At 45.4% G+C, this 25,615-nt stretch overlaps 1 protein-coding gene across 2 annotated transcripts in view; it reads right to left on the bottom strand.

The window, feature by feature from the left end:
• PTGES3L (prostaglandin E synthase 3 like) overlaps window positions 1-25,615 on the bottom strand; it is a 250,805-nt gene that overhangs the window by 152,523 nt on the left and 72,667 nt on the right. For both annotated transcript variants that reach the window (XM_077459447.1, XM_077459448.1), the window contains exons 3-4: window positions 11,620-11,686; window positions 11,415-11,513 (exon numbers count right to left, since the gene is read on the bottom strand). In XM_077459447.1, the coding sequence (XP_077315573.1) occupies window positions 11,415-11,513; window positions 11,620-11,686 (166 nt within the window). The remainder of the gene's footprint in view (window positions 1-11,414; window positions 11,514-11,619; window positions 11,687-25,615) is intronic.

Below are 25,615 nucleotides of genomic sequence, written 5' to 3'. Positions count from 1 at the left end.
AACAGGACAAATTTAAAGCGGTTCTTCACCCTAAAGGGGAAGTTCCGCTAATCTGATCCCTCCCCCCCCTCCGGTGCCACAATCAACACCTTTCAGGGGGGAGGGGGGGTGCAGTTACCTGGATAATCCAGGTATCTAAACCCACTTCCGGGCAGACCCCCGCAGACGCCCCGCCCCCCCCCCCCCCCCCGTTGTGTTCTGGGAAACACACAGTTCCCAGGACACAGCGGGGGATCTGAAGAGACACGCAGCGCGACTCGTGCATGCGCAGTAGGGAACCGGGCAGTGAAGCCGACATGCTTCACTTTCCGATTCCCTGACAGAGGATGGCGGCGGGGGCAGCAGCGAGACGAGCGATTGCTCGTCATCTGCCGCCGACATCGCTGGACCCTGGGACAGGCAAGTGTGATTTTATTAAAAGTCAGCAGCTGCAATATTAGTAGCTGCTGGCTTTTAATATTTTTTTTTTTTAGGTGCAGAACCACTTTAAAAAAATGGCTAATAAAAATATTGGCATGTTCTGTCCATGGACCCAACTATTGGTCCGTTTGTGAGCAAGAACTTTGAGGGACCACCTAGTTTCTAGTGAGTTTAAGAGCCTGGGTGTTCAGGATCCCTGTAAATACCCTGGTACTGTCACCTTTGGTGGGTGTAGATATTGCTGTTACATGAATACGGCACGAAATATCACACTTGCCAACGGTGAGCGGTACCGTCCTAGACATTATGCAAATTGTCAGACAGCAGAAGTCGTGTACTTATTGCTGTGTGACTGTCAATGCTTATATGTAGGGAAGACGATACAGCAATTTTGGCGCCGCGCGTACCGACATATTTTGTCAAGACAGACATGTAATCCTCCTAGTCTTCCTTTGGGAAGTCATGTCAGTAATGTACATAATGGCATCACTCCTAAGATATCGTTTCTAATATTGGATAGGCTACATGCAGGGATAAGAGGTGGGGACTTAAATTACTTCTCCAATCAGAACAGCGCTGGATTTTTCGTTTGAATGCTACCAAATCACCAGGCCTTAATGGTGAGATTTCATTACAGGCCTTTCTTGGAGGGCTTTTCCTTTGGGGGCTCCAAATGGGAGACTCTTGAGTGAACGACCCTCCTTAGATCAGTCTGGTTCCCTAGGGACTCCAAAAATGGGAGTTCAGAATCGGGAGTTCCAAATGATAATGGATTTTTGTATCTAAAAAAAAAATTCTTCTTACAGCAGAAGCCCCACCTCGACAGAGGTGGGCTGAAATTTTTTTTAAGTCGAATGCACCTTCCAATGAATACAAATAACAATAAACAATTTTGCCTCTAAGTAGTATATATATATTTTTTTTTCGACAAATTATGATTGATCCTGCCCGGCAGCGGTGTGGTCAGGGTTTTTCCTCCCCCTTAGAGGTGGGGGATACCGGACGGGTTTTGGGAGAAATGTCCTTGTGGTCTGTTTCATTTCTTTCATTTCCGGGTTTTTCCTTTTCACCGATGGTGTCACTTGGCGCAGGGGAGGCCGGTGCCTGCCCTATGGGCGGACCCGACCTTCCTTTATCCCGGCGGTCTGCTCACATTATGCGAGCGACCATGCCAGATCTGCATCGTGGGAGGGTGACACGGGCCGGCCTCGCGCATGTGCCATGGGGCTCCGCCATGTGCGGGGCACCGTGGCATGGGCACACCTCCCCGGCGTCTCGGTGGAGATTGCCGATGGGGTTGCGTGCACAATTGCAGGGGGCGTTGCGTGCCGCCCACCCGGGGGGCACCCAACTCAGCAGGGATATGCCTAGCTCCAGTGGCTCTCCAATCTAGGAGACACAGCTGGGCTGATATGGCCTAATCGAGAGCACCATATGACGTCTGTATTTAAACAGGCTGATCACAAGTGCCCTCTCCTGCCTGCAGCTGATCACAGGTTCTGGGACAGACTGAGATTATCTGGTAAACTACATGGACATATATACAATATGCTGTGGCTGTTAGAGGCATGTTTGACACTAGGATGGAGTCATTAATTTGCCTGTCTATATTTTATGCCCCCAGATTTTGGGTACAGGACACTTTTTCAGTGCGGTGATAATTGAGCCTTGTCGCTGTAGAGGGATTTCCCAAGCCTGGTCCCCATGAGAGGATTCACACTTGTGATCTAATATATCTTGCATCAGCAGTGAAGGTAGGTCTTTTCAGCTCAGTTTGTATTTAATCACAGATTTTCTTGATATTACCCCAAGTTGTCGGGGATGCCTGGGGAGGTACTTATATAATACAGGTTTGTATATGTTTTTCAACCTAGCCAGCTTGGATACCCAATTGGAGCATGGCGGGCCCGTGTGGTGGTGCCCTCTGTGACGCCATATGGTGTCTGGGATTCCGGATTGATTGATAGATCCCCAATAACCTCCCTGTCCTGGTTACAGATTTGGATTTCCCTTCATCCCTTGGGCCTTCTGACCTCGGTGGAGCTGGGGTAGATCAACCTTCTTGTTGGATGTTATATGAAGTTCACCATCTACACATATGATTAGTAATGTGTACAGTATATATTTATATGCATTTGTTGCTATGTGAAATATGACTGTCAGTGTATTATATTAAAATGTACACAGGACTAGCTATTAAAATTGTATTTTGCTTATGGGTATTTATGTACCTGACTGACATGAGAACTTGCAATGTGTTTTTTTTTTCTTACTACAGATCTACTTGATTTGACCATGAATTACCCCTGAAGAAGAGGTCAACTGTTTATATATACCTCGAAACGTTGGGTTACTTTTTGTAAAGTTCATCTCTTGCAATAGACCTGGTCATTCATTGTTCTGTGAATATATGTTATGTACTTCTAGTATACATGCATTTTTTTCTTTCAAAGGTTTTTATTTGTTACAGAGTAAAGTCCATACAGTAAACAATGACAACTTGTCTCCTTTGTACATAAAAAAACGTGGAAAACATGTAAGAAAGTACAGGCAATAAGTATAAACCGGTGAGATCAGACCGTGGACTATATGGCAGCTGTGTTGCTAAAAAGTCATATATGTCTGGTAAGGACTGGCTTGACTACTGGGAGTGATGAAAAAACGGGTCGCCGCCTAGATCCCCCGACACCCCAAATGGGATCACACTGTGTCGGGGTAGGCTGGCACCCCCAAATTATATTTTTATATAATATATATATATATATATATATATATATATAAAAGAAAATGGTCAGTCTCATACCAGAGCACTTCTGTTCTGCCAGCTTCTCAGCCCATGAGATAGTCATCGGCTCATCTGCTGGGTGGAAAATACCAATGCAAGTCACAGAGGACTCTTCATGCCGACCATCAAGCATTGCCTAAGACGTTTACAGATAATTATATTCCTTTCCGGACTAACCTTAATGTAAAGAATAGATAAAGAGAGGAAAAGTGAAAACAAAAGGCGAGAAAAGGAAAAAAAGAATAGGGGAGGACAGAGAGGGGGTGAGGGAGGAGGGAGAGCACACTACTGGCATACGGTTCAATAAGAGGAGTTCACACATATGGAAAGTTGGATAGGCCCATTAATCGGGCCCAGGGCTCCCAGGTGGCTATAAATCTATCAGAGGTGTCCTCCAGCAGACTGGCCAGCCTCTCCTGAGACATTATCCAGGAGATCTTTCTCTTGGCTATTGTAAAAGAAACCCCTGGTTCCTTCCAGTTCCTGTCTATGGAAATTTTGGCTCCCAGAAGTACAAATTGGGCTAATCTGCTGGAGGGTTTAGAAAGATGGGGGATGGGTTCATTAAGAAGAGCCAACGTGGGGGACCTAGGAACAGTGGAACTAACCAGCCTTTCAATCAGATTAAAAACCTTCTTCCAGAAGGGGCAAATTCTTAGACATTCCCACCAGATATGAGACATTGTCCCTGTAAGCAGGCAGCCCCTGAAGCAGAGGGGGCTAGCTGTTGGGAACATGGATGCGATTCTGGCTGGCGTGTAATACCATCTGGTTAGTACTTTTGTCCCCGCTTCCATAAGGTTGGTGTTGAGCAGACCTCGGAAGGATTTAGCCCCCATTGAGTGCCATTTGTCCAATCGCCATTGAAAAGTAAAGTCAGTTTCCCAAGCAACCATATTGGGCGCCTTTGTTTTGGGAGTGGTGAGTGATTTGTATACTAAGGGGATCCCCCCTTTTTGGTCCATGGCTTGACCACACCAAAGTTCATATTCCGTAAAGGTCGGGGGGTTTGAGTCCCCTTTGCAAAGGGAGTGTAGAAAATGTTGAATCGGATGAAACCGAAATATCTCGGTCTTAGGGAGGTTTAGTTTCTTGATACAAAATTGTAAGGCGATTGGTCCTGTTGCTGTAAAGAAGTGTCCTATCCTATAAAGGCCCTTATCGACCCACCATTTGGTGGCTAATACATTGTTCCCTGGAGGGAAGTGAGGATTGTTAAAAATGTGAGTTAGAGGTTTAATTGTTGAGACCAAGGAGGCAGAATAGCGCAGGGAATCCCACAGTTTAAATGAATGCGAGAGGGTTGGGGATAAGATTGCAGGTCTGTTTTTCTGGGGGGTCCACAGTAGAAAGTCTAGGGTAAAAGTGGGGACTGCCTTATTCTCTATATGAATCCAGTCTGGCTTCTCATATTTGGAGTAAATTACGGATAACTGTGTCAGTCTAGCTGCTTGGTAATAGCGGAACAGGTGTGGCAGACCTAATCCACCTTTCTTTCTGTGGGCAAAGAGGATATTGCGGGCTAGTCTATATCCTTTCTTACCCCGATGAACTTTAGGATTTTGCTTTGGAAGGTAGATATATGATCCTTACGAATGGGGATTGGGAGAGATCTAAACAGGTATAGTAATCTGGGCAATAGTGTCATCTTGACAGCGTGCATCCTGCCTAGCCACGATATGGGGAGTTGGGACCAAGTCTGAAGATCTGTTTCTAGCTTACGGTACATCGGGGGATAGTTATGACTGTACAAAGTCTTTATCTTAGCTGTGAGATTTATACCTAGGTATCTAATGGAGGAATTGTTCCATTGGAAATTGAAGTTCTGTTTTAAAAGTTCCACAGTGGAGGAAGTTAGGGAGACATTGAGAGCTTGGGATTTACTGTAGTTCACTTGAAGGCCTGACATCTTGGAGAAGGTGTCTAGCAGGGCGTTTAGGTTGGGCAAGGAAGTTATGGGTGAGGTGATGAATAGCATGATATCGTCTGCAAATAGGGCACATTTGTGAATATGAGACCCGCATGCGACCCCTTTTATGTCCTGGTTTTGTCGTATAGCAAAAGTCTCGATCGCCATTGCGAAGATTAATGGGGACAATGGGCATCCTTGCCTGGTCCCTTGTCTTAAGTCTATGAGTTTAGAATAGAAGCCTTGAATTTAGATCCTCGCTGTAGGAGTAGAGTAAAGAGCCTGTATTAGACCTATAAAACGTTGTCCAAAGCCCCATTTGCGGAGGATAGCAAACATGTAAGGCCAGGAGACCGAATCGAAGGCCTTCTGTAGGTCAAGCGAGAGGAGCATGCCCGATTGTTTAGGTCCACTATCCCAGTTCGTTTGAAGAATTGACATAATATCTATGGTTCTCCTTATCTGATATGGGCCCTGTCTGCCTGGAATGAAACCCACTTGATCCTTGTGCACATACGCATTAATCAAATCTGCCAACCGGGTGGCGAGGATTTTGGTCTGTATTTTAATGTCGCAATTAATCAAAGAGATTGGGTGATAGTTCCCGACCTCTTCCAGGTTCTTATCAGGTTTTGGGATGACTGTTATCAGCGCTGCATTTAGCTGAGGATCAAGTGGGTTTCCCTTCGTGGCATGGTTAAAAAATTTAGAAAGATAAGGTGCTAAGGTTTCGGAAAACTTTTTGTAATAAGGATTGGATAGGCCATCCGGGCCGGGGGCCGAGCCCGTTTTTAGGGTTTTAATTGCTGCTAAGACTTCCTCCGTTGTGAAAGGAGCTTCCAGACTATCTCTATGGTCTGAAGAAAGTTGTGGGATAGGAAGGCCATTTAGGAATGCATGGATGGAGTGATCAGTAGGGGTCAGGGTTGGCGAGTATAGTTTATTGTAGAACTCTGCGAATGAATCAAGTATCTTCGCAGGGTTAGCTGTGGGGCCTTGTTACATTTTTTTTTATGTGTAATGCTACTTGTTTTTAGTGGCTTTTTTTTCTTTTGTTGAATAAAAAATAATTTCAAATATTAAAAATGTTTATTTACTAATATAATGCCAGCAACCCAATTTAAATTCCCATAGAGGTTATACACATCTTTGAGTGTTTTTTGTTTCTATGATTATAGGGAAGTGGGTTTAATATATATATATATATATATATATATATATATATATATATATATATATATATATATATATATATATATATATATATATATATATATATATATATATATATATATAATCATCAACTTTTTCTGAGTCAAACGCAAGTTCATCTCGAACATCGGGTGTTTGTGTATTATGGGACACTCGTCAGTGAATGTCCCATATGTTCGTTTGTACTACAGAGATTACACGGCGGTCATGTATAGTGTGCATTAATGGAAAGAAATTAAGTAAGGTAGTTCATTGCGCGTGCAGTCAGTGTAGTGTATATAATGCAGTGCAAAGTGCACTATATACTCTGCACTGCATTATATTATATACTCTGCACTATATAGTGTAATTCCGAATATATAACAGTGTATACAAAACAATGCCTTCCAGAGCATATAATACAGTGCATTAAACTGGTTAAGGGAAACCCCGTGACAGAAGAAAAAATGGCACCCCCCCAAAAAAAAAAAAAAATTATATCTATATCTATATCTATACACACACACACACACACACACATCATATATACATATACACACACACACACACACACACATACACACACACCATATATACATCATATATACATCATACTAGGCCCTTTGGATCCTGAATATAGATTAAGGGAGTCTCCATGCCAAAATGAAAAAAATTCATAAAAAAAAAAAGCTGTGGGATCCCCACCAAAATCCATACCAGACCCTTATCCAAGCATGCAGCCTGGCAGGCTAGAAAAGAAGGGGGGGGCACCCTCCCCTCCTGAACCATACCAGGCTGCTTGCCCTCAACATGGGCACCCCAAAGCACTTTGTTTCCTTGTTGATGGGGACAAGGGCCTCTTCCCGACAACCCTGAGCTGGGGTTGCCAGGGTCTGTGGGACCCCTACCGGTTCACCAAAAAAGTGTCAAAGTATGAAAAAACCTTTTGACAAGTCCTTATTTATTTATTTTAAATAAAGTGTCCCTCGATGTAATCCAAGGTGCCAATTACGTTGCCCACCGGACCCAAAAAATAGAAGGAAAAAATAAAATAAAAATAAACTAAACAAATAAAATGATCCGCCTTCTGGGAGGGCACCGGCCGTCTGCCTCCTTTCTGCTTTGACTCTTATGTGGGACGGGGCCACCCAGTTACGTCGCCCAGTGGCACCGCCCACTTCTGACGTTAAATTACATCAGAAGAGTACGGTGCCACTGGGTGACGTAGCCAGTGGCTCTGCCCCTTGCCTATATAAGAGCTGTCAAAGCAGAGGAGGCAGACGGATGGTGGCCTCCCAAAAGGCAGAGCATTTTTTTTTGGGGTTCAGCGGGCGATGTAACTGGCGGTGGATTACATTGAGGGACAATTAACTTTTTTAATAAAGGACTTGAACATGTAGGTGTATGAAGTACCTGATATCCACCTCACATGAGGGGGGTTGGGATCTGGGGGCCCCTGTGTTAAAAGGGGGCTTCCAGATTTTGACAAGTCTCCCACCTGCAGACTCAGACAACCACAGCCCAGGGTTGTTGGGAAGAGGACCTTGTTATGGGGACAAGGTACTCTAGGGTGGGGAGCGCAGAGCCCCCCTGCCCCAAAGGACCCACCCTCCATGTTGAGGGCATGTAGCCTGGTATGGTTTAGGAGAGGGGGTGCTCGTTCATCCCCCCACCCTTTTCCCACATGCTCGGATAAGGCCAATTTTTTTTAAATGTTGATGTGACCGTTTTTTTGCGGTATTGCCAGGAGCCGGCTATACATTACAGCCACGAGCAAGTTTAAAAAAAAAAAAATTCTCCCTCTAGAGATAGCATTGCTGCAGCATGTTTTATACATTGTACACATGCGCCACTTTGCAGGCAGACTAAGGGGACCCCCCCAGGAAAAATATTTAAAAGGAATATTTCATTTTTATTGTTTCACTTTAAGCATTAAAAAAAAAATAAAAAAACTAAACTAAACTAAACATCACTGCTCCTTTAAAAAGGGCCGTTGCATTAATACATGTCCCCTGGGGCAGTACCCGGATCCCCATACACTTTATTGCAATAACTTGAATGTAAGACTTTATGGGACATGAACATGAAAAATCAAGTCCTCATTTTAGACTAAGAGGTTGCATGTTCGCCAGAACTTTTTTGCCTGTTCGAGATGTTCAGGCGCAAACCGACCCGGGGGGGGGGGGGGTGGGGGGGGGGGGTTGTTGGTCAGCCCATCCCTATTCACCATCTACAGCAAGCTACTCCAGAAAACCACTTCCAAGTCGGTGTAACCAAATAGGGAGGGGGTCTGTTAAGGATTTTTAGGGGGTTGTTGACCATATATGGCCAAAAAAAAAAAAATTGTGGCAAACCATGTTTGCAGCTCACGCAGCCTCATTGGTTGCCTGGACACAGGCAGTGTCATGGTTATGCAATAGTTTGTCTGCTTACCTGTTCCCATGTGTTCATCTAGAGACCAGCCAACCCTCACCTGTCTGCTTTTGTAATCCATCCTCTGGCATGGCTCCACCCTAGCTCCTATCAGAGAGCTCTATATTAACCTGTGCACTGCAGGCCAGCCCTGCTGATCAACCTTTGTGTGTTAGCTTCCTGTTACCTGCCGTGTGCTCTGCTGTTATTCCGTTACCGACTTTGGCGTGTCCTTGACTATCCTTGTTTGCCTGTGATCCTGACCTTCTGGCGTGTCCCTGACTATTCCTGTACTTGTGGCCCCGACCTTGGCTTTGTCCCTCACCATCCCTATCCTCATGTTGCCTACTGTGGGTGTGAGCTGGGGGACCCTGGGGGTCGCGACCTGGAGCCAGTTGCAGCCAAGTCCATCCTCACCACTCGAGGCTCTGGTGAACACCTGCTGGCTCTTAGACTCCGCGCCCCAGGGAATCTTATGCTCTAACCCCGGTGGGATCCATCTTGGTGTTCTGGCGGCCCTGCCTTCCTATCACCTTGACCCCCATCTGCAGCAGTCAGCCGTAGGGTCCACAACCTTGCGGTGCACTCCTAATCCCTACAAGGTGCATCTGTCACCTGGCCTCAAGATGACCTGACAGGCAGCCAAGACTACGCAACATCATTGATTGTTAGACTCAGGCAGCCACCTGCACCATAACCGATTGGGGCATTCTGGCAAAAATCTTACCATTTAATTTGCACATTCAGTGAGCAGCTTGGGTTTAAGTCGAATTCAAGGTCAATCCAAACCTGAAGCTCACCAACTAATTATTTAAACATTCTCTTGACCTTGTTGCAGCTCAAAATGTAAATATAAAGTTTAGCGACATTTTCTACTTTGTCTAGCTTTCAGCAAGTCTGCAGTATGTCACAAGGTCTTGTGAAGAGCCAAAATAGATTTTGGCGTGCTTTTAAGAGTCAGTAATCAAGAAAATGTCCACATAGTTACCAACAGGTAATCAGGCTAAATGTATTCTTTATACTAGAAATTTGCAGGTTTATATATCAATTGCTTAGACCAAAAAAAATAAAAAATTTCTGGACATTACTATTGCCTGTGCAAAAGTCACTGCTGTGAGCATGTTTCACGGGAATTAATATGCAGGTCCATTGTGGATGTAATGTACAGACAGCGTAAATAATGTTCATACACCCTCAAAGTCGTAATGGCGAGACACATTAGGGCAGGATTTTACCACGACCAGAAGTGACATGGGTCGGGAGGACTGAGTGTGGCAGGACTTAAGAGATAGTTCCCACACACTGGAGTGGCGTGCTGGTGACACGATTTTATACATTTTGACTGACTTTATTTTTATCTTTGTGAGTATTTTATTGAAAATTGAAGTTAAATAATGGGTTTGTTATAGAATTACACTATGTTGGCTGTGATTGGGCATGTGATCAGTTGCTCGTATCCACATCTGTATGAGGGGTGCCTTTATCCTGGAGTGATTATCCTGAGCCTATTTTTTGCCAATCAGTAAAATGAGAGGCAAATAGAGCTGGTGAGTTTTGAATGTGGAGTGGATGTCACTGTGCACAATGTGGTGAAGCGGTTTTGCAGATTAACTACTTCCCGACCAGCCGCCGCAGTTGTACTGTGGCAGGTTGGCGCTAATGCGGGAATCGCCATGATTGTACATTGGGAGCGTACACGGCAATCTGTTGGCGCGTGCCCAGTCGCTAGCGGGTGGCCGACGATGTCTGGTGGCCACCCGCGATCGCTCCCATTCTGTCAGGGGAGTAGAGTGAGATTGTTCCTAGTGATTAGAAACAAAGATCTCTCTACTCCCTGTCCATACACCCCCCCCCCCCGTTATAAAGCACCTCCCTAAGGAACATTTAACCTTTAATCACCCCTGGTGTTAACCCCTTCCTTGTCATTGTCATGTATACAGTAATCAGTGCATTTTTATAGCACTGATTGCTGTATAAATGTCACTGTTTTTTTTTGGGGGGGGGGGGGGGGTTATTATAGCAAAAAAAAAAAAAAAAAGAATTCTCAAAATTGTTGCTCTTTTTTCTTTATAGTGCAAAAAATAAAAACTGGAAAGGTGGTCAAATACCACCAAAAGAAAGCTCCATTTGTGGGAGGAAAATAAAAAATAAAAAAACTAATAAAAAAAAAAGGGACATCAATTGTGTTTGGGGGTACAACATCGTACAACCATGCAATTGTCTGTTAAAGCAACACAGTGCCGCATAACAAAAAATGGCCTGGTCAGGAAGTGAGTAAATTGTGGTTAAGATGCACTGAGGAAGTGGAATTTTTCAACACAGTCATCTTACAAAAGACATTTTATTTGAACTTTTTGGAACTTTGACTATTCACTGCAAGGGTGGATTGTTCGTGTCACTTCATCACTGGGTGATTTGCCTGGAGGAAATGCATTTTCTTAAATTGACATCAGCTTAAATAAAATGCATTTGGCATAAATACTTTAGACCAATGTATGTCCAGTGTCAATAATATATAGTGGATTTACATAATGTACAAGGATGAAATCCATTTAAGTATTTTTCTTGGTAAAGCAGGTGTAAGGGGAGAAATGTTTGAAAAAAAATGTTTGAAAGATTTTTTGCCTGCAAGGAGCAGGTCCATTTTGCTAATAAGAAGAGGTCAAGGCATGCAGCACCTATTTTTACACACATCACCTTGTTATTGTCCCTGGTCAGCCTTGGCCAAGCCACTTTTTCCTTCCACTTCCTCAGGAAGCAAGTAATTGATCGATCCGATTGCTTCTCCCTAGAATCCTGGGGAGAGAGGGTTCATAGAAAAATATTGCTTAATTCTGAGTACATAAAAGTTTACAAGCTCATATACATAAATGACCAGCTAAAAGAAATAATCATTACTTACCTTCGGTTGTATTTTGTCGAATAACTCAATTTCATTGTACATTTGAACATTATCTTCATTTAAACAGCTATGAAGCAAAAGAACAATCATTACCATCACATGCATATCAGCACTGATGCACTTTCCAACTTCCCAAGTGACTATGTATCTTTACCCGACCATGAATAATAATAATAAAAAAAAAGCAGAAACAGACAATTAGACCTTGTGCACACTGCTGCTGGTAAACAGATGTTTAGAAGCAGTTGGGAGTTTTTTTAAAACTGCCCCTGAACTCTCCTCTATGTTATCTTATCGGTACATGTACACAGGGTCGTTTACAGTCATTTCTAGGCAGTTGAGTTAAGAAGCATTTTTTGGAAAGCAAAAAAAATAAAGTTCAGAAAAGTTTACAGGCATGTCAAGCGCCAAACCCTTCTAAGCGCGGTAGAAGGTTTTTTATAACAAACAAGGAAAAAAACATGAATAAAAGTTTTTTTTTTTTTTTTTAAAAACAAGAAACCGCCCAGTGTACATTGAAGCCTGAAGAAGAAGGTGGCACCTCGGAAACGCGTTGCGGCCCACCCCATCCTGATGTGGTCTCTTGCTAGCTCTGAGAGAGCTGGAGATGCTGTTCGTTATATACCTCCATACGGCAGGTCTGAGCTTATCCCCACCGTGGTCTTCTCATCCCTTGTGACGGCTGACTGATTGGTGATCCACATCCACGCTGTGTGCAGCTTGCAAGATACTTTTATGAAAGTGTATCTGAATAAAGTGTTACTTGCTTTTAACTATCGCACTCCGCCAGGCGCCCTCTTTATGCCGTTTTTGTTTGTCTGAGGGGACTCCAATTTCCTGCTGAGGAGCTGCCCGTACAATACTACTACTACCACCACTACCACTACCACCTGTATCGACTAATTCTTAATAATTCATTTTGGGTATATTTTGTCGTTCCCCCCTCCCTGTTATGGATCCCTTATGGTCCATGATATAGCTGCAAGTGAGCACTGACTCACACTACCTGACAGTTCTGTGTGATATATTACTTTACAGGGATAAGTCAACGTGATGAGTTTATATTCTATTAATATTTAATGAATAACTCAAAGAAGATCTTGTTGCACAGAGGTAATAGATCAACTGAACTTTGGATAACAGTCCTAGTTCAGTAGAAATCATCTAAAATACAGGTTATTATTAAGACAAATTGGCAATACAGTATATTATATACACATATGTACAATGGAGTACCACTTGAGCATGACCTGAAAGGATAAGCAAGTGAGTTAAACATGAATTCTGGCAAGACTTCTAAAGGGGAAACCCAGGCCGGCCTATAACTTTTAATCCTAATGAGATCAATTAAAGCAAAACAGTATGAGGGCCCTTTAACGACCACCCACTGTATATATAGTTCGGGACTTTAAAGATGGATATCTCGGTAATGGCTACAGGTGCTGCCACAACCAAGGTATCCATCTTTTCAGTTGGCGGTTCCATTTAAGATAATGGTGAATCTGCAGAGACCACCATTATCGACCGCCGGAGTCGGTAGCGGCGGAGGCTATCGGGTCCTTCTCCTTCCATGGTATGGATATGAGTGAGGGGGAGAGATGGTCCCCACCTGTCTCCATACCATAGCAGGGCACAAGCGACGTTAAACGTCTTAAAAGGGCTATTTTCTTGTTGTAATTTTTTTTAAATTTTTTCAAATGACACTTTTTCTTTATTACATTTAAGTCCAAAATATGAGATCTGAGGACTTTGAAGTAGAAAAAAGCATGACAGGCCCTCTTAAATATGAGATCTGGAGTCAAAGGGATGTTTACATTCCTTGTGAAAGGAATAAAAGTGACCCAAAATAATAATGATTTAAATAGTTTTAAAATCAATAAGTAAAATAAATAAAGGAAATTTTTTTTTTTCTTTTTAAAGCTCCCCATCCCGACGAGCTCACATGCAGAAACGAACGCATACGTGAGCAGCGCCCGCATATGAAAACAGTGTTCAAACCACACATGTGAGGTCATGCCATGATCGGTAGCAAAAGAGCAATAAATCTAGCCCCAGACCTCTGTAACTCCAAACATGCAACCTGCAGAATTTTTTAAACATTGCCTATGGAGATTTTTAAGGGTAAAAGTTTGACGCCATTCCACGAGCGGGCACAATTTTGAAGCATGACATGTTGGGTATCAATTTACTCAGCACAACATATTTCACCATATATAAAAATAAATTGTGCTAACTTTACTGTCATATTTTTTAATTCAAAAAAGTGAACTTTTCCAAAAAAAGTGCGCTTGTACGACCGCTGCGCAAATACGGTGTGACAAAAAGTACTGCAATGACCACCATTTTATTGTCTAGAGTGTCCAAAAAAAAAAAAAAAAAAAATTATGTTTGGGGGTTCCAAGTAATTTTCTAGCAAAAAAAAGTGTTTAACTTGTAAACACCAAGCCTCAAAAACAGGCTCGGTCCTTAAGTGGTTAAGTAGTAATGATAGCAATGTCCCAGTTATAGGCCTGATGGTCTCTTTTACAGGCGGTGGCCCGGTCTTCTGTCGCCGCTGTCGCTGTCGCTGTCGCCGCCTTCCGTTCTTGTTCTTCTTCTTCTTCCCCAGGAGATGTTGACACGTCGCTCCCTCCGGCCGGAATGCCAGGGACACGCTCCGCTGCCACTTATATAGTGACAATGGGGCGGTGTCACATGGTATATGTCACATGGGTTGGTCACATGGTGACCCCGCCCCCTTACGATGTCATAGTCCCCATGTGACATCAACCCATGTGACCAACCCATGTGACATATACCATGTGACCCCGCCCCATTGTCACTATATAAGTGACCGCACAGCGCGGCTCTGGCATTCCGGCCGGAGGGAGCGACGTGTCAACATCTCCTGGAGAAGAAGAAGACGAACAAGAAGAAGAACAAGAACGGAAGGCGGCGACAGCGACAGCGGCGACAGAAGACCGGGCCACCGCCTGTAAAAGAGCTACAAGAAGGCGCGGTGGCCCGGCAGAAGAACCGAAGGCGGCGACAGAAGAACGGAAGGCAGCGGCGACAGAAGACCGGGCCACCGCCTGTAAAAGAGCTACAAGAAGGCGCGGTGGCCCGGCAGAAGAACCGAAGGTGGCGACAGAATAACGGAAGGCAGCGGCGACAGAAGACCGGGCCACCGCCTGTAAAAGAGCTACAAGAAGGCGCGGTGGCCCGGCAGAAGAACCGAAGAGGGGGACAAGACCCCCGAAGTCGGGAGAAGAGGCCGGCGGCGGGGAGGAAGAAAGCCGGACTCCTCCGCTAGTAAAAGAGCTACACACAGATAGCGGAGGAGTCCGGCGAGAAGACCCCCGAAGACGGAAGACCCCCGGAGCTGTGCAATAAAATATTTTTTCCCCTGTGTTGTGTTTTTTTTTGTACTTTATTTCACAGGTGAATGGGTAGGGGTACATTGTACCCCATACTCATTCACATAGGGTGGGGGGCCGGTATCCGGGGACCCCCTTCTTAAAGGGGGCTCCCGGATTCCGATAAGCCCCCCGCCCGCAGACCCCGACAACCAACGGCCAGGGTTGTCGGGAAGAGGCCCTTGTCCTCATCAACATGGGGACAAGGTGCTTTGGGGTGGGGGGGCCGCGCGGCCCCCCCTTCCCCAAGGCACCCCCCCATGTTGAGGGCACACGGCCTGGTACGGCTCAGGAGGGGGGGCGCGCTCGCTCGCCCCCCTTTCCTGGCCGGCCGGGTAGCGTGCTCGGACAAGGGTCTGGTGTGGACTTTGGGGGAACCCCCACGCCGATTTTTTTCGGCGTTGGGGTTCCCCTTTAAGCCCATTCCAGGCGGCGGAGCCCGCGACGTCTTCTTCGCGGGCCCCGCCTACCTGTACACGCGCTCGAAATGGGCGGACTTTCCGAGCGGGAACAGTCCGCTCATTTCGAAAGTACAGCGGACAGGCCCACACACGGGCGGACTGTTCACTCAAACACAGTTTCAGCGGACAGTTTTTCGGAATTTCCGAAAGACTTTGTCCGTCCAACTGTCCGCTGAAACTGTCCGCTGAAAGCCCACACACGAGCGGACTGTCCGTCCAAACACTGTTCAGCGGACAAGGTTGGGCGAACAGTCCGCCCGTGTGTACGCGGCCTAAGGCTTACCTGTAGGTCCAAGAAATATCTCCTAAACCGTGTAGGTTTAGGAGATATTTGCCGAAAGACAGGCACCGCTGTCTACGGCGCATGCGCCGTAGACAGCGGCGTGCAGGCGCACTGAGCGCGGCTCCCGTCGCATGCGCGGCAGTGACGTCATCGCGGCTTCGCCGAATGACAGCGATGGAGTAGCGAGATCCACCGAGAAGATGGATGCGCCAGACTACAGGGGACAACGGTGACATCGCTGGCTCCTGTGTCAGGTAAGTGACACATAATGGACTACTATGCGATGCATAGTAGTCAATTATGCTTTACCTTTGCAGGGAATGAAAGAGGAAGTAAACCCATTAAGGTTTACTTCCTCTTTAAGAACAGCAGTTCCTGTAGATGCCTCCTTGCAGCAGATCAGCTCCCACCGATCATCTGATGCAAAGCATGAAGCACAAGTTGTCAGAAAATCAGAAATGTACTGGATAGAGGTCTGATGAACAGCAAGCCATTATGGCCCCTTCTCAGCCAGATTGGAATGTCGGACACATGCATGGTAGGCCTTGACCTTACCCTCTCTGTACAGAGAGGTCCGTCACATGCCAGGCCCAGGGGGAAGAGAGCATGTGGTGGGTCCCTGGATTCTTTTATAGCTCCTCCCAGCGATCTCCCTGATGGTAGCAAAGATCCTTGGAATATGTAGTCCGGGTGCATGGTCATACAGAGCCGTTTCCATTCTGAGGAACTGCCAATTCCTCAATCCCTTTGGTTTGGCTCACAGATGTCAGTTAGTGACGCCGGGCACTAGAGGAACAATACAGTACATAGAAATGACAGGGAATCACTATGCTTTTTAATTGTAGTCCACATTGCTACACAGCCAACAAAAGATCCGGGAGCGAGGCATTCCCCTGCCTTTGTTGCGCTGTGTCTGAGGTCTTGTAGGTGTACAGAATGAGAGTGTGAGAATTCCTGCTGGATGAAGGGGGTTGGGAGAAAGAGGAGAGGAAGATATTTTTGTTTGGAATGGGGTTTGCTTGAAGCAGGGGCGTTTTGCTGGGGTAGGGATGCTTAGAGGTAAGAGGAGGAAATTTAAGCTGGGTCAGATTTTTGCTTTGAAAGGATTGCTTGAGTAAAGGTGGGTTATGCTTTCGATCGGGAATTTTGCTTGGTGGGGGGAGTATTTCTGCTTGAGAGGGGAGATTTTTGCTTTTGGGGCATTTGAGGGAAGAGGAAATTGCTTTTGGTGGGGATTTTTTCCTTAGTGTAGGTGAATTTAAAAATGGTAGAGATTTTGGCTTTGGGGCTAGATTAGCTTTGGAGGGAAGCGAAGAAAGATTTTGCTTCCAATGGATGGATTAGGGGAGATATTGGATATGTTTTCCTGAATGCCAGAACTCTGCGCTACATGTTGGGGTTCTTTCGAATTCAACTGGCTTTTATTGATACATTCAATAAAGTATACAGTAAGAACATTATCACAGTAAATGTCACGTGAGGGTGACAATTACAGCATTAGACATGGAAGAAGAACCCATATAGGGAGGAGATTGCAATTAGAAATAGGGGGTTTACAGTGCAGGGCAATACGACAGAAAATATGTACACATAGCACAGCAAATATTCATCCTTCTAATGGTTCCCACTCCACTAAGGGTGATAATAGGAGCTCAACTACATACATACATTTATGGTTTAGAGCCCTATGGCCGATACGGATAAGGATGACATACAGGGTTAACAAACTTACCACTTGAAATGGACCTGAAAGTGTGCCTTGGTCTAACGTACGGTATACCAAAATAAGGGGGCATACCCTAGATAAGAAATGAGAAATTAAATGAAATTAATATGAAATTAAATGAAATGAGTACTCTTGTGAGGAATATGACTACTTTGAGAAATGCCCTAAAAAGGGGATGGGAGGGTGGGTATCGCGCACAGGAACCGACAAGGTACACAGCCGAACGGGCTGATTAAATACCCCTCCGGGCTCCTCCCATAAAGTTCAGGCCACCATACTGGCCTTATTTATGGTTTAGAGCCCTATGGCCGATAGGGATAAGGATGACATACCAGGGTTAACATAAACTTACCACTTGAAATGGACCTGAAAGTGTGCCTTGGTCTAACGTACGTTATACCAAAATAAGGGGGGCAAAAACATTCAGGTAGGGATAGCCCTTTATTGGCTCAAGTTTAGTCACTGTGTAAGTTTGGGAAAGGCCATCTCCACTTGCGGATTGGGAATGTAGCGGGTGAAGCAGGCGGACTTCCACCTGCCTAGTTTTTTGATTACGTGGTCCGGGACCCCTTGGCGGGAAGCGGTCGAGGCTGCCCCCGATATAGAATGAGTGTCCAGAGTACTGAGCAGGGTTGAGAAGTATTCTCATGTGTTCCATGAAGCGAGCGGTGTTCAAGGACTTGTCACAGAATGGTGGAAGTGGACTAGAGTCCGGTTGCTCAGGCAGCAACGACAATAGCCGACTGAGTGTAGTGACCGAACACCAGTTGTTATGGGTTTTATAGAAATGGACGTCCGTACCTGAGCCTACTTGCAGGGTTTTGGAGACCGCTAAATGTAGAATGAAATGGTCTTTGCAGCAGACCAGATGGCGTCTGCGTAGCATGCGACCTGCGGGGCTGTTACAGGTGAACTCCCCAGGTCGTAAGAACCCGTAGAAGGCCAGATACATAGCTGCTTGCAAGACCATACTAGGGAGAAGACAGAACGGTGATGTGGCCAGGATATCTGACATACTCCTAAAGATATCTCCCGTAATGGGCAGGCATTTGGCACTGACCAATGGTTGGAGCTTCTGAACACCATGTAGGACAGCCCGTACAGCATGGAATGTAAACAATGAGGGTTTCGTAGGGTCCTGGAGTGACAAGAAATGTTGTACATCGGCTAGGTACAGCTCAGTATGGCAGTAAGAGATAAAGGCCAGGACTTGTTTGACACAGGATGTCTCTGCCGTGACAGGAATTTGTTGAAGGCCCTCCAAGCCGTCTGGTAGGCCTTGAGCGAGAGAGAGGAATTGATGAGCTGGGTTGCTGATTGAAGATGTGGAGCTAGTCCAGGGTCAGCTGAGACCAGACCGGGATAGCGGCTGACATCAACTCGGCTCCTGGCATCTGTTAAAAAAAATAGGAAACTAAATTGAAAGGTGAGATGGCATCTGCTGCAAGATTGCTCTTGCCCGGTACAAACAATAGATGTTGAATTGGAACTGTAACGACAGCTGAACCAGCCTACGTAGGAAGGACATCACTGCAAGGGATTTGGACCTGCCTTTGGTTATGATCTCTGCTGTGGCAAGGTTATCTGTAGTGAAGGTCACGGTTTGACCAGTCCAGCTGTGGCCCCAGAGGTGTGCTGCTGCCACTATAGGGTATAGCTCAAAAAGGGAAGATGTATTGGTGAAGCTGGGTATACCCAGTATCTGAGGTGGCCAGGGAGCTGCAAACCAAAGATGGCCAAAAATTGCTGCGAATCCTGTGGAGGCAGCAGCGTCAGTCACTATCTGGGGTGAAAGGGAAGACACTGTGGGAATGAACAAGGATATGCCATTCCAGGATGAAAAGGAACTCCTCCCACATAGAGAGGTCCGCTATCGCTGCAGAGTCGAGGCAGAGGACCTGCTCGGGATCCTACGCATGGGCTAGGACACGAAGGAGCGACCCTGGGGGATGATACACATAGCAAAGTTGAGCATCCCGAGAAGGGATTGCAGCTGTTTTTTGGTGCATCCTCTGGAGTTGGTGAAGTCTCGCAGAACCTCCCTGATGCAGGCCAGTTTATCAGGGGGGAGGCTGGCTTGCATGGCGCAGGCGTCCAGGTTAACCCCGAGAAAGGTGATGGACTGAGCTGGACCGTCAACTTTGTGTTCCGCAATAGGGACATTAAGATTTCTGAACACCACCCTCAACTTATCGAGGTCCCCGGGGGGGGGGGGGTGAGCCGGGTGGTTCAATCAAAAGGAAGTCATCCAGGTAATGGATGACCTCTTGGCACTGGGCTTTGTGTAGGAGGATCCATGCAAGCGATTGCGCGAAAGCGTCGAAAAGCCAGGGGGTTCTTTTAGACCTGTAGGTCAGCTTGGTGGCAAAATAATATGCCTCCCTCCATTTGATGCCATGCCAGCACCAAAGAGACAGGTGGATGGGAAGGAGCTTAAAGGCATTGGAGAGCCAGGTGCCAGTGCCCATTTTGATTATCGCCTGGATGGCCATGTCCACGAAGGCGTACTTGAGAGAAAACTCTGAGGGGATAAGTGAATTCAGACTGGGGATGGTAGATGAATGAGGCGCTGACAAATTGTACACCAGACGTAATTTATTGGAGAACTTGCCCTTGACAAGCCCAATAGGGCCGACTCTCCATGTGTTGAAGGGGGACTTGGTGAACGGCCTATCATGAAGTCCCGATCTAACTCCACTTGCAGGAGCTGGTCTATGGCCTGTTTGTTGGTGGCCGCCGACCGAAGGTTCCGGCACTCATGGGTCACGTGAGGTAGTGAAATGAGACCAGTGTGGAAGCCCTCCATAAAACCTTGAATGGGGTAGGTGGCCATGGAGGGAGTGGGGTGTAAAGAAAGGTAGAAGCCGAGCCATGTGACATTGACCCAACTTAGTCATGATTTCTTTAGCTGCTTAACCTCACACAGGAGCCTGGGGTGAGCCCGTTGGCATTGACTAAAGTTGCAGGAATCATAATTAAAATTATTGCATATTGCTGCTCCTCCTACGGTCCAGACTGGGCACCCAAATTTGTCCAACTGAGGCAGGCTTGCAGGGGCCTGCTGACCCTGAACTGCACCGGAGGTAGAGGGATTTTCAGAGGGACGAGCAAATGTCATGTTGGCGCACCAAGTGCCAGTGTGGGTGGCCAACTGGCAGATTGCGCAGAGGGGTGAACAAAGGCCCGCAAAGTGGCGACAAAACAGTTTGGTATCCATGACACTCCAGTCAGTGGGTGTCTGGAACTGTAGGAACCTGGCAGCCGCTTTGGCAGAGAAGGAGCGGTGGTAATTGTAGAAGCCAAAACCCCCGTATTTATAGCCCAGATCTACCACGGTATGGAGATACTGATCCAGCTCCTCTCTCCTGTTGGGGGAGTGTTAGGAATTTCCCTTGTGATCAGTAAAAAAACTTCAGGTGTTCTGAGAAGCAGGAAAATTTATTTCTGATGTGGCCCACAACAGAGAGACATGCTTACAGCACGAAAGCTGAAGAAAAATGTCTGCCAAAAGACCGTGTTACGCCCTCACATACCCCATAAGAATAACATCTCTGTGCTTCTATTGGCTGAGGGAACATAAATAACATTGTCATGGCACAGGCTGGCACTTTATTAGCTATACATGTTCCGTACATTCTTAGGCTATCATATTTAGTTAAATCTAATGATTCTACAACTTACTATGGAGTTAATTAAGACAAAACAATACAATGAGTTAATACAATAATGTGCTCAGAAGTAAGCTTTTTAACAAATCAGTCTCAGGACTATTGTTTTTCTAATAGTCACACAATAAACATTTAAAACTTTTCTAACATTCCCTCCTCTTTGTGTGACTATTTTATCTCAACACATTTCGATGAAAGTCCCTGTGTTATACACTTTCGGACTGTATGTCATTAAGTTGAGCTTCAATGTCTACATAGGTCTCCTCAGAGGTAGAGAGGGTTTGATACATTGTTCTTGAGACTGCAGTTTCAATGAGTTTTTGTGAAAGTCCTCGAATACAGGGAATGTAGCAGCATCCGCAAGTGACCAAAACGGCCAAAGCCACAGCAATTGAGATCAAACATGATGTGATAAATCCAGTCCATTTACCGAACCATCCTTCAAGCCAAGTTGTGAATGGATCATTAATACCTGAGTTTTCCGCCAATTCATTCGATAGCGCAGTCAGTCCTTCCAAGGCTCTGGTCACGGTCCCTCCAGGAGCTGTATTGTTGGGGATAAATGTACAACACATGCTACCAAACATTTTGCATACCCCTCCTCTTTCAGCTAAGACCATATCTAAAGCCATTCGGTTCTGCCAGGCCATTAGAGATGTGGGGGCCAACTGTTCTGCTAGGCCCTTCACAGCATCCCTAGTATAGTTTACAAATCGTTGTTGGTTATAATATATATATAATTAATCCAGTCAACATTTTTATTTATAGTCACCCACCAGAGAAGAGACTCAAACCCAGCTGTCACCTGATTCCTGGCTTTAAACTCGTCCGGCACCCCGCGAGGAACCCCAATCTTATCTATGTAGATCTGAGAGTCAAATGACCCCAAGGGAGAGGTGTCCCTACGATACTGTCGGTGACTCTTAGTCCACGGGTATTCTGACAGGATTCTCAGGGGCATAGCCAGCTGGACCTTAGCGCAATCCCCTTGGGCATTGGCCGGTAGTCTAGCTCGCAGTTTCTTATCCCCACACATCCACCAGACATCAGCTCTCTGAATGTCATGTTCAACCCAGTCACCGTTGTCCGTGTTAATCCTCTCCACACAGTAGTCATCAGGTAGTGACCCAAGATCCACCGCGCTACGGTTCCCTGGGAGTGCAAAACAAGTAAAGTTGCCCGGATAAGCGGTAACCGCTGGAGGTATCTGAGGTCTCTGTACTGGGGGAAACAACAAACTCAATGTGTGACAAGTAGAATTTGTTTCAGGTTTATAGCTCTTATTATACAATTCCAACATACATTTTAAACCTACTGGATCTGTATTGTGATCTAGAGGAAAAGGAACTATTGCTAAATGTGGTCTGGCTCCGGCACAAACTAAACAGTTTTCCTTTTTCAGAGTTCTAACCGTGTACCTCAACCATTCTAACCACTCATTTTCTTGGTAGCCCGTCTCCAAAGCTATGGCATCTTCTATTGTATAAGTGAATCTTATAGTTTTACTCAGAACTTCTATTTTAGTATGGCCTTCTTCTTTCCCTTCTGAGTCTACTTTTTCCTGTTTAATTTTATTAGGTGGTAATACCTCAAGGAAAAATGTTCCTGAGGGATCAGTTCCTGACACCCATGCTCCCATGGAATACAACCGCTGATCTTCCTTCCTCGGCTCCTTTAATGTTATTAATAGTTGGTTACAGTTCTTACTATTTGTGCAGGGGGAGTTGGCCGCTTTTGTGATTACGAGTCTCTCCTTTATACCACTCTTTTTAGCCCCTGGTTGATTATACCCCCAATCTTGATGCGCTGTAGTCCATAGGGCCTGATCCCATGCTTGACATCCTGCCTTATTCCAGAGCCAGCAGATATATTTATCTGCCCATAGAAGTCCTCTAGCCCCAGTTGTATCCCCACAATCTGCAATCTGACAGAAGTCTACCAGTATAGTGCTAGTTATTCCCTCTATAAAGGTTAGATTTAATGCTTTTCCTGTTCTTTCCCAATCCAAAGGTTCCTCTACTCTTCCGTAGCGCCTACCCCCTCTTATGGATGCCTCTCCTAGAGTCACCAGTAACCCAAGGATAATTACTGTCCCTTTCATCCTAACCAGCTACAGAGTTCCAGCGGATAGGATAGGGGAGTTGGAAGGGGAGGGAGACTTTACCGGTTTGAGACAAGTCCCACCTTGTGTGAGACCTCCCTTTGTATCCGGACTTTCTGGACCTCTTGTAGCCAACTGGCCCTACTCTGCCTGTGAAACGTTTTTACAATGGGACTGGTGAATCCAGGTAGACCTCTCTGCAATCCTTATCACAGTAGGGGTAGTTAAAAGGACTTTGAAAGGAAGATCCCACCTTGGGGAGTTACCACTGCTTTTTTTCTTATTACTTTTTATTGAGACCCAATCTCCCACATGCACCTTTTCATCTTCTTTTGGGGGTGTGATATACATACTGGTCACAGCTACTAGTAGGCAATACATCCAATTATTTTTACCTATTTCTTCCATAACTTTTCTCAGTTTGCTTTTTAGAATGACATTATGTCTACCAATCCAGCTGATTGGGAATGATAGGCACAATGGTATTTCCCTTTAATTCTCATCACTTCTATCAAATGTTGTATATTTGTTAATTACAAAATGGGGTCCATTATCACTGTAAATCCTTTCAGGGATTCCAAATCTAGGAATAATATCTCTTAGTAATGCTTTGGCTACAGTCTGTGCATCTGCACTTCCTGTCGGGAATATCTCCACCCATTTGGTCAGGGTGCCTGGGTACCAAACAATATTTCTTCCTTTCACATTTGTCTAATTCAATAAAATCCATGCAAATGTGTTGGAATGGATATTGTGGTGTAGGGAACTTCCCTTTCTGTGTTCTTATACCTCCCTGAGCATTGTGTCTTGCACATATAAGACATTGAGAGCAAAAAGTTTTTTGAGTAATTTGTGAATCCATAGGCTGTACATACTTTATTTAACATCTCAGTCATCCCCCTGTTTGACACATGCGTTACTCCATGTGTCAATACTGCTGCATACCTAAATAAAGATTTTGGTAATACCGGTTTCCCTTCAGGTGATGTGTAAATGTCATCAATTATTGTGTAACCCTTTGTTTTCCAATATTGTTTTCCCCAGGGGGGGCATTTTGCTGCATATTAGTAAGGACTGTATGATCCATCACTATGATTTCTCGTCATTATTTTATGTGCAGCTTCATCTGCCCTTTTATTTCCCTTTGAGATGGGGTCCGTATATTTTGTATGTGCTTGACATTTACAGATTGCAAGCTTTTTTGGTAACTGTATTGCATCTAGGAGTTCTAAAATGAAGTCCGTATGTGAAATTGGTTTACCACTGGAGGTGACCATCCCCCTGTTTTTCCATTGTTGTGCGAAAACATGCACTGTTGAAAAGGCATATTGACTGTCAGTGTATATGGTTACAGATTTTCCTTCTGACAGTATACATGCTCTTGTCAATGCTACAAGTTCTGCAACTTGTGCTGAATAATGTTTTGGTAGTGGCCCCGCTTCCAAAATCTCATCCTGTGTCACTACTGCATATCCTGTTGCATTTGTGCCATCTGGATTTTTCTTACTAGAACCATCAACAAAAAGTATCATGTCAGGGTTAGATAATGGTACATCTTTCAGATCACTTCGTGGCAGTACCTTTTCAGTGATGGCAGCAGTGCAGTCATGTTTATACCCGTCAGTAGGATGTGGTAGTAGTGTGGATGGTTTTAAAGTAGTACACCTCTGTATTGTTAAGTGAGGTTGTGTCAAGACTATTGTCATACAGGAAAGGTGTCGTGCTGGGCTCAAATGTGATATCTTTTGCTGTAACAGGATAACAAACACTGCATGTGGTACCTTTTCAGTTAGTAAAGTTGAATAAAGACACCAGTCCATCCGGTTCAGCCTGAGTGAGTGTCTAGCCTCTACCCCTGTACACCCACATCGTTCTCCACCCCCAAGGATCCAACGTCCCCATTCATATACCAGGGCCAAACCGGGACAGAAGCCAATCAACCCACCTGCATGTCCCCGGAGTGCGGGAGGAAACCAGAGCACCCGGAGGAAATCCACGCAGGCACAGGGAGTACATGCAAACTCCAGGCAGGCAGCGTCATGATTGGGATTCGAACCAGTGACCCCCTTCACTGCTAGGCGAGAGTGCTAACCACTACACCGCTGATGCTACCAGTGCTTGTACACAGGGTGGAAGTACTCTCGTTGCACTGTCTATTTCTGTAGAGTAATCCTTCCTCTATGAGACCCCTCTGGTTCTGCCTCAGCAGTGTACTCTTCTGCATCCTCCTCTCCATCACCTTGCATAAGAACCTTTACTTTCACATTCTTTTTGCTTTTGCTTTCAAATACTTCTCAGAATGCTTAGCATATTGTAAAACATCTAAAACTGATGCAGTTCGGTAAGTAACCATGTTTTTAAC

The sequence above is a fragment of the Lithobates pipiens genome, unplaced genomic scaffold, assembly GCF_037356315.1.
Source record: "Lithobates pipiens isolate NorthernLeopardFrog02 unplaced genomic scaffold, aLitPip1_a1.2 Scaffold_28, whole genome shotgun sequence".
NCBI lineage: Eukaryota > Metazoa > Chordata > Amphibia > Anura > Ranidae > Lithobates > Lithobates pipiens.
Note: the sequence above shows the minus strand (reverse complement) of the source record. Positions and strands in the feature narration are given on the sequence as shown.